This window comes from Halichoerus grypus, chromosome 11 (genome assembly GCF_964656455.1).
Source record: "Halichoerus grypus chromosome 11, mHalGry1.hap1.1, whole genome shotgun sequence".
Classification (NCBI taxonomy): domain Eukaryota; kingdom Metazoa; phylum Chordata; class Mammalia; order Carnivora; family Phocidae; genus Halichoerus; species Halichoerus grypus.
This window is the reverse complement of record NC_135722.1, coordinates 97,793,911-97,803,113: the sequence shown is the minus strand read 5'-3', so window position 1 is coordinate 97,803,113 and position 9,203 is coordinate 97,793,911. Positions and strand designations below refer to the sequence as shown.

General features: G+C 57.6%; 1 protein-coding gene across 2 annotated transcripts; it reads right to left on the bottom strand.

Annotated features, from left to right (window-relative positions):
- Nucleotides 1-1,655: 1,655 nt before the first annotated feature.
- On the bottom strand, nucleotides 1,656-8,881 carry FXYD2 (FXYD domain containing ion transport regulator 2). 2 transcript variants are annotated; one of them, XM_078058935.1, is made up of 6 exons: nucleotides 8,837-8,881; nucleotides 4,039-4,077; nucleotides 3,789-3,863; nucleotides 2,321-2,357; nucleotides 2,114-2,144; nucleotides 1,656-1,837 (listed from the first exon to the last, which is right to left on the bottom strand). In XM_078058935.1, exons 1-5 carry the CDS (start codon nucleotides 8,853-8,855, stop codon nucleotides 2,120-2,122), a joined length of 195 nt encoding a protein of 64 aa, XP_077915061.1. In that variant the 5' UTR covers nucleotides 8,856-8,881; the 3' UTR covers nucleotides 1,656-1,837; nucleotides 2,114-2,119. The 2 variants fall into 2 exon arrangements, with proteins under 2 accessions (XP_077915061.1, XP_035960350.1); XM_036104457.2 differs by lacking the exon at nucleotides 8,837-8,881 and adding an exon at nucleotides 5,944-6,004.
- Between the last annotated feature and the right edge of the window lie 322 nt (nucleotides 8,882-9,203).

Here is a 9,203-nt window from a genome sequence, read left to right as displayed (position 1 = left end):
GGAACACCCCCTCCTCCTGTCTGTCTTGCCGCTACATCCAAGAAGCTTCAGGAGCGAACCTCCTCGGGAAAGCACCCCTGGCCGGGCCCACCCCATTCCTGTTCATTTCTCCCACCAGGATGGACAGGTCAGGTACACACTCCGTCTTGTGTATGGAAATACTGAATTCTATTTCGGGGTGTGGCCTGTCCCATTTTATTTGTCTTTGGTGAGCCCACGTTTGGAGCAGGGTGTCGCAAAGACCTCGGCCCCGAGGTGTAAGTAGCCAGGCCCTCTCTCTCTTCCCTCGGCTTTCCAAGCCCACAGGGGCTCAGTGGGGAATCTGCCCACCACCGTCAGGTGTCAGTGCGAATGCTGGAATGGGAGCTGGAGAGCTGGCTTCTAGCTCTGGCCCTGCTACAGCCCGGCTGTGTCACCTGGACAAGTCCCTGCCTTGCCTGCGGTCTCAGTTTCCCTTTCTGAGAAGTGAAGCTTGTCTCTTTCGCTCCCTAAGGAACTTCTGTGTTCAAGCCTTCTGTGATTCTGTGAGGTTTGGTGGTCTTCAGGACCTGGGGTCTGTGGATTTAGACAACTGAATTTGCAAGTGGAACGGTGGTCTACTCTGCCTCTGGCCCCCAAATATACCCTGTTCATTTTAAATTTAAAAAAATTGTTTTAAATTTTTATTCTAAGTAGGCTCCACGCCCAGTGCAGGGCTTGAACTCATGACCCCCCTGTTCATTGTAAACTCCACTAGCTCGCTGCTGTCTGGGTTCTCCTGCCAAGTTCTCCCCTCCCCTCCCTGGCAGGCTTACAGACCCAGATGGGGAAAATGGACACTAGGTGGTGCCGTGATCCTGCCACCCCATCCCTTCGACACGGAAGAGCAGGAGAGGGAAGATGGGCTCCTTCTGAGCGCAGAAACTGCCAATGGGGAGCATGCTGCGCCGCAAGGGGGCCACAGGCTTCAGGAAGTTGGGCTCTGGGCAGAGAGGCAGCCTGACACCATCGTGGCTCCTGCGGCCGGCGGCTGGGTCCCTGCCAGAGTGCACAGGGCTGGAGGTCCGCACCCTCCCTGTCCACTCCCTGGCCCTGGGATTAACCAAGGCAGCACCCAGATAGATGGAGGAGAACAGGTGCAGTGGGGGGCTCCCAAGCCCCAAGAGCAGAAAGGGAGCGGCCTGAGCTTAGCACCAGGGTCAGGAGGGGGGTAGGGAGAGAGCGTGTGCTGAGGCACACACCAAGGCCCCCAGGCCCACCCATCCTGGCATGCTGGAGCTCCTGGGAGGTGGCAGAGCACGTACTATGGTCACAAACAGCTACGACTTTGGCCGCTCAGGGCACATCTGCAGGAACCCCCAGCAGAGAGCTCCAGTAGCGACACCCAGGGCCTGAGCAGATACCAAGGCGGCACCCATTTGTCATTGACCTTCACACTCGCGGCTTTCTCTCTGCCTGGGGTGCGGAAGGCAGGCTGAGTCCTCTGTCCTCGGGGCTCCTGGCAATTCAGGGGGCAAGGAGAGGCCTGCAGATGGTGAGTAGGCATGAGCACCTGAGCAATTCATTGCAAACCAAGAGACCAGGCTCTATTGTACTCCAGCTTGGAAGGACGAGTGGGTTGTGGCAGGTGTGGGAGCGAAGGAGGGAGGGAGGGAGGCCAGGGAAAGAGCTGTGTCTCTGAGGCTGGCTTTATTATTAACATGAGGCAGCCTGGGGTTGGGAGGAGGCCATGAAAACCCAGGGGTCACCTGGAGCCTGGTGCTTCCTTCAGCCCGAGGGCCTGGCAGTGCTGGGGACAAAGGTCTGCAGCTCAGGGAAGGCTTCCCGAGGCCCCCCTGCAAAGGCGATACGGCTGACTCTGAAAAGACAAAGACAGGATCTGGGTTGCAGTGGGGGCAGGAGTAGGGATTTTTCTTTTATTCCTTATTCATCTCACCTTTCTCTTTGCCCCCTCCCTTGGCCACACACGCCACACCAGACACTTGGCCATCAATCAAAAAGCCAGGGTGGGTGGCAGACCACCTGGCTGGAGGCTGGAAGACCCTGAAATCCTTCCTGGCTCCGTCCCAAGCTCTCCCTGATTTCTCCAGAGCCATCCCTGGCTCCCCCCCTCACCTGTCCCTCCCCAACTTACCTGTCATTACAGATCATCATCATTGACTTGCCTGGGGTGGGGGAGGGGAAAAAGAGAGGGAAGAAGTCAGAGGAGGACGTGGTCAGTCTCAGGGTCCCTGAAGTTGGGGACCCCTCCTCACAGGCTTCGGAGACCAAAATCCTTGGCCTGTGCCTCCTTTCCCCCCAGTGTCCCCACCCCACTCAGGGACCCTAAGCAGGCACTCACCCGTGCTTCTTTTTGCCCCCACAGCGGAGTCTTTTGCCTTGAAGGGAGAAAGGAGATGAGTTTCCATCAACCTCTTGCTTCCAGGGAGAGCCTCTCTGCCCTGAAGGATGCAGCCCTGGAGCCTTTACTCCCTCCCGCCCACCAGAGCCACAGTGGACCGTTTCTGTCTTTATATGGAGCTGGGCCATAAGCATTCAGTCAGTCGGTACATCCGTCAGTCAGTCAACAAACATCTACCGCAGCGGCTCCGTGGTAGACCGTGAGCTTGCTGAGAGCAGTGGCCGAGCCTGGGCCATGGTGGTGCCCCCGGCACAGGGCCGAGCACATAGTAGCTGCTCAATACGCTCCTGGAGGAGGAGGACTGTAAGTCCAGAGCCAAGATCTCTGCTCAGGCCTGTCTGCCCCCTGCACCTACGTGCTGGACCACGACCCAGTACCGCCCACAAGACCCTTCCAGCTGAGCTGGGGAGAGCTGCCATGTCCGCAGACAGAAGCCCTCAGATGGAATGGCACCAACCATGGACGGGTTAGAACCCCAGGACGCAGAGGTGCTTGTGTTTCTGTGTATTTTTCTTCTGGTTGCACCAAACCAAGTCAATGAGCATTTACTAAACCCTGCTGTGTGCCTACTGGGGCTAGGGGATATACAAGGACCCGTCTCTCCTCCAGAACACTCTAGGCCTGCACCTGAGTATTCCCTTGGCTGTCATGCTAGCCCTAACTTTATGAGATAAGTAGGATCATCCCTATTTAACAGATGAGCAAACTGAGGCCCAGGGAGTTAGGGATCCACACACAGTAAACTGGTGATGGGGTCGAATGCCTCTGGCTCCCAGCCACACTTGCTTTCCAGCAGTCGGTGGGATGGGGTGGGAGGTGGACACCCCTGGGTTCAGCTGAGCTCAGCTCTGCTTCTGATTGGCTGTGGCCCCCCGGGCAAGTTGTTGCACCTGTCACGGTGGGTAGCTTTTCCTCTGTAGAATGTGACCATAGGGGCCATCCCTCAGTGTTGCCGAGAGGATTAAATGGACTGAGATGTAGCTCATGCCAAGCAAGGAAAGTGCCCAGATCTGGCCAAGGGAGGTATCCAGTGGAGGTTGGTTCCCTCCCCTGGCTTGAACCCCGTGTGCTGGAGTGTCCCTCGCTGGCTGGACGCAGCTAGCTCTCCCCTCTCAGCAGCTCCTCCCAGGGCCACCAGAGGGCGCACTGGAGGAAAAGGGCACGTCCTCTGTGTGGCCCAAGGACCAAGCAGGGAGGTATCCCAAGAAGCCTGTGTCCATCAGGGTGTCTGTCAGTTCCCACATCCTGCATAGGGGAATGGAGGGGAGCGGAGAGACTCACTTCCCTTCTGGGATCTGGGAAGAGGGTGAGAGGGCTTTCCCCGACCCCCGCCTGGGGAATCCGTGCTCAGTGGCTCTGAGAAGAGATATGGCCCCATGAAGTAGCCCCTTCCGAAAGCCCCACTTACTGAGGATGATAATGAGCCCCACGACGAAGGCCAGGGCAGCAAAGATGAGGCCCCCCTTGCGGACAGTCTCATAGTCTGAGGAAGGAGAGGGCAAGGAGGTGGGATGGGTCATCCCAGGCACCCTTCCCACATCCCACCCCAGCAGCAGCCCCAGGCTACCAGGGGAAGGTGGTGGCCGTAACCAGGGGATGCCAGGAACCGGGGGTCTGTGGGTGGTGGCAGGCTGCGGAGGGGGGCCCACCAGGCTTACCGTAGTAGAATGGGTCCACATCATCCTTGGGGCTGCCACCTGAGGAGAGAGCCAGAGGCAGGGTGAGCCAGCCACGGAAACGACCTCCATCCTTCCCTTCCCGGCAGCCCCAAGGGTCCAAGTGGGCAAGAGGAGGCTGGTGGGCCTGCTAAGGCCACTGCCAGCGGGGGCATCTGTCCTGGGCCACCTCGGAGACAATCAACTTGGGACCAAACACCAAGCATCCAAACAGGGCGCCGTGCTGCCTGTGGGGGCCTCCGGCAACTCTGGGAGGGTTGGATCTTTCCTCTCCTCTCTTCCTACAACCGTAAGCAAGGCCATGGGAGACATTTCCCATTGGACCCATGGGTAGCCTCCCTCCATGTGACTAATCAATGGCAAGATGCGTCGCAAATACTTGTGGAATGAATGAACTGAAGAGGCCCTTCACCTCCACTGCACAGAAGGAGAAAACTGAACCTGTTTAAGGTCCCCCATGAAAGTTGGGGGCAGAACTGGGTCTTGGACTCAGGTTTCTAGATCCTTCTCTCTTATGTTTCCATCCTCAAGGGGAAGCGAATTCTTTTAAGAATCGTTAATATATAGTGTTTACCACCCGCTAGGTGAAGGCTAACAAAACGTTAGCTCATTTTACCGTCACAGGCATCCCGTGAAGCATTAATATGATTCCAATACAATCCCTAGAAGCTGGAGGCACAGAGAGGTTAAGTAATGCCCCCACAGTTACACAGCATAAAGGGGAAGAGCTGGGACTTAAACCCAGGCAATAGGTTGCTAAGAATCTAGGCACCTAACCCCTTTGCTACATTACCTCTCAGATGGTCAGAAAGCACGAGACATTTCAAGGCCACGTATGGTCCAGTCCCCTGCGTCCTGTGGTGTTAGCCCACCCAACGTGTTGCTGCTCAGCGCCAGAGGTCATAGCTCTGCCCTCCAGCCCTGGAAACTGAGCACACTTGCCTTTGGGCAGCCCGAGGGCACCTGGCCAGAGCTTTGCGGCCATGGTGGGGGGTGGCCCCTCTTTCCTACCCTCTATCGGGTCCCTTCTCGGCACGAAGGAGGCAGTGCCTGAGGGAGAAGGGATGCACAAGTCGGCACCTCCCAGGTTGTGCTGAACTGTGCCCTGGGTGGTGGGGGGGCCTGGGGGCCTGGGGACACCACAGGGTGTCCCCTGTGCAGCCTCCCTGGCCAGAAGGGGCCAGTGCCTGGGCCTCTAGGGGAGGGCTATGGGGACCCAGGAGCCTGTCCCCATGTGGGAGCCCATCAGCGTTGTCTCCGGATTCAGTTCTTGTGCAGGGTGACATGGGGAGTTAGCCCCAGAGCCATGACTAGGTTGGCGGCTCCCCTCACCACACCGGGGAGCCGCCTCCTCCCTCGTCCCTTGTCTTGAGCCATTCACTGACCCCACGCCCACCCAAAGCCCTCGTCTTTTCTAGGTCTGGCTCAAAGCCCACCACAGTCAACAGAGGCCCCTGTTGGCCTCCAAGCCCGAGTCACCCCCATCACGGGATCCTTTTGGCGGTGTCCCTCCACACTTGGGGGGCTCTGGCCCCAAAGCCAGCCTGACCCCCCTCCACCTCCCGCTCTGAGCTTAGGTAGTCCAGAAAGATACATTGAACCAGGACAGGTGCCTGCCAGAGAGTCAAGATAGGAGCTCATCCCCCCCCATCCCCCACCTCCTAGCTGGCACCCCAGATTCTGCCATTCAAGCTCTATTCCTTCAGACTTAAGGCAGGATCCTCTTTTTCAAAGCAATTTTTTTAAATCCTCTTAGGAGGCTGGCAAGGTTGGGGGAGGGGTGCTGGGGTCCCTGGAAGGCAGGGGTGCCAGGGGTCCAGCTCATCCCCTCAAAGGTGGTCCAAGGAGAGGCCACCTCCTGCTTCACCCATGTACACACACACTCACCGTCGTCCGGGGACAGTGCTGCCATTCCCCTAGCTGACCGGGCTGGTCCCCGCTGCCCTCCCCTGCCTCTGCTCAGGGGAGAGTACCTGGCCGCGGGTGGCCAGGGGAGAGGTGGGGGCATTAAACATTAACAGTGCCAGGTAATGTTTACCCTGGTCACGAGAGAAGCCCTCGTGTGAGCGGAGGGGCTCCCTCGGAGGCAGGAGGAGGTGCGTGCGCACGCAGGGGCAGGGACGAGCTGGCTGAGTTTCCAAACCCTCCCGAAAGGAAATTTCCAGAGAAGGGTCGGGGACGGGTAGGCCACAGTGTTCTTCCACCGGCTGGAGAAGCCGTGGCTGGGGCTGGGGCACGGGGGAAGTGGGACTTTCAAAATATATTCGGTGTCTACCAGAGCTTGAGGGGCCACGTCGGGGGCCCCACAGACGCCACCCCACCCGAGCAGCTGCCCACCTCCCCAACCACTGCAGAGACCACGGAGACCACGGCTTCAGCTGCTACTTCTGACCCGGCATCCGGGGCTTCCCTGCCGACGTCCCCAGGCACCTGCCCCCTCCCACCACAAGGCCCACCCCAAGCCCATCGTGCGCGTTCACGCCTCCAGGCCTGAGCTGCCCCGTTCCTGTTGTTTCCTTCACCCTTCGGGGCTGCATCCAGCAGCTCACACCTCCGTCAGAAAGGCTCCAGTCACCCCTAACTAATCTCTTTCCCTGTTGCCTCTGGCATTTTCCTTCTGCAGTCTAGCTGCTCCCATGCCAGTTTCCCGGGTTGCGCTGTCGGCTCCTTCAGGAAGGGGCCAAGCCTACCACCCAGAGAAGGGCTTGCTTTTCTGACTCACAAAGCACTTGCCTAACTAGTATCCCCTTGTGCCTTGTGTTATTTCCCATTTTACAGATGAGGCATCCGAGGCACAGAGAGGGTAGGGCCCTGGCCCCAGGTCACACAGCCGGTGAGGGGCAAGGTGGAGGATGGACAGGCAGGCCTTAGGCTTTAGGAGTCAGGTGCTTTCCCACACCTCCGAGGCTGCCTCCCCGCTCTGCGGCGGCCTCTTTCACCCCAGAGACCCCAGGGCTGGGTACTCCATGAGTGCTCATATTCCTGGCTGAGCTCTAGTCCATTGAACTGGCCTCCAGAAGAGGCTAATGTTCAATGGTAGCCAAGGGCCCAAAGCCAGCGGTCAGTGTCCACCAAGGATGGACTGCTCCTTCCAAAGGGAATGAATCCCTCTGTTAATCCCCCTGGAGTGGTTGCAGGGGATCAAGGTTTGAGTTCATTTCCTGGCTCCTCCATTTGCTAAGTAAATGGCCTTTGTCAAGTCACTGAACCTCTCTGCGCCTCAGTCTTCTCGTCTGTAAAATGGGACTACTCCCTGCCTCAGGGAGTTGTTGTGCAGAGAAAGGAGATAATGCATGTGAAGAGCAGGGCACACGACCTGGGACACAGCAAGTGTCACCATAGTTACCGTCATATTTGTGTCAACTGGAAAACAAAGGGCATTCATGTTTTGTTGAACATTAACTGCTGGACGCAGGAAAGCCAACCCCCTCCAGCGAAAATCAGCATGGGGGTGAGATGGAGAGAGAATGTCATGGCCATGGCCCTGCAGCCCGGGAGCTCTGACATCCATTCCACTCTCTGCTTTCAGAGCCGAGCAATGAATATTCATGAGAATATTATAGCACAGCTAATGCTTAGTAGGGGCTGACCATGTGTCAGGCTCTTTATTTATTTTTAAGATTTATTTATTTATTTTGAGAGAAAGCAAGCGAGCGAGTGTGTGTGAGCCAGGGGCTGAGGGAGAGGGAGAGAGAATCCCAAGCAGACTCCCTGTGAGCGCAGAGCCCATGCAGGGCTCGATCCCACCACCCTGAGATCACGACCTGAGCCGAAACCAAGAGTCAGACGCTTAACCAACTGCGCCATCCAGGTGTCCCTTGTCAGGTTCTTTATATGCACTGTCCCACTGAATCTGGGCTTGCTCCATTCTACAGATGAAGAAGCTGAGGCTGATCATTTGCTCCCTACAACGAGACCACTGGAGGTGGCCAGGGCAGGGCCATGAGCCCCACTGGGCAGAACAAGAAGACTGAGGGCAAGGAGCTTGAGGGATTGGCCTGCAACATCCAGTTAGTGACAAAACCAGGGCTAGAAAGCCAGACCCCCAAGGCTGTGCTCCCAAAGCTACTGTCGCTCTCTACACGAGACACCAGTGCCCCTTACCACACATTGTCTCAGTATCTTAGTGCGTTTTGTCTCTCTCTGTAAGCTACTGCGGATTCTATCTGCCATAGTGGATATAAAAATGGGTGGAAAGGATAGATAGATAGATAGATAGATGATAGATAGAGGGAAGGAGGGAGAGAGGGAGGGTGGGAGAGATGGTGGCAGAAATATGAAAAACAAGTTGTCATCTGAATTTTAAACTCTATGTGCAAGACCCTGTTCTGAGCACGTAACAAAAATTAAGCATGTGATCATCACAACAACCCTGAGGTAAGGAAGCCGTCATCAGGATCCCCATTTTAGAGATGAGGACACTGAGGAGAGAAGTTAAACAACTTGCCGGCGGTCAGGCAGCGAGGGAGTGGGGAAAACAAGATTTGAACCCAGTAGCCCGGCTTTGGAATTCCTGCAGATGGACCCGTGGCTAGACAGGCCGAAAAGGAGGCTGTTGGACAAGCTGTCTTCCTAGCTCCTGCAGCTCAGAGATGCTCAGGGCAGAGATCCCCACACGTCCAGGACTCCACCTTGAGATGCCCTTGTTGAGAAATCCTGCCTGTCCTCGCTTCGGCTTTCCCTGCCCTTCTGGGGAGCGGGCAGCTGCACCTCAAAGTGAGGAGGTGGACACCCGTGTCCGAGTCTGAGCAGACGGGGGCGTGGGGTTCAGGGGACTCACCCAGGTACCACCTGTCCATGGCAGGAGCCGCCGGCGAGTCCTCGGTGGACGAGAGTGGCGAAGCACGGGTTGCCAAGGGCCTGGCTGGGAAGTGCGGCCCTCCCTCCCTCCACACCTCCTCCCCCTCCCCCCCCCCCCCCCGGGGGGCAGGAAGAGACAGAGTCAGGGAGGAGAGCTGGCAAGGGAGCCCTCACCTTGTGCCAGGCATCCCCATCAGAGGGTCTCTGACTTCCACCCGAGGAAGGGGGAAGCTGGGAGCCACAGCAAAGCAAGCCCCAGCCGCTGCCCCTCTGCCCCCACAGGAGAGACACCACAGCTAGCGCCCTCCAGGAAGCCTGGGGCGCCTGCAAAGGCCACCCTAGGGGTG

What these genes read in the sequence shown, in the direction of transcription:
- FXYD2 (XM_036104457.2), bottom strand. Translation starts at nt 5,968, where the DNA reads ATGGCAGCACTGTCCCCGGACGACG. An exon ending in AGCACTGTCCCCGGACGACG is followed by an intron (nt 4,078 to 5,943) that starts GTGAGTGTGTGT and finishes CTCTCTCCTCAG; the next exon opens with GTGGCAGCCCCAAGGATGAT. An exon ending in GGGGCTCATTATCATCCTCA is followed by an intron (nt 2,358 to 3,788) that starts GTAAGTGGGGCT and finishes TCTCCCTTCAAG; the next exon opens with GCAAAAGACTCCGCTGTGGG.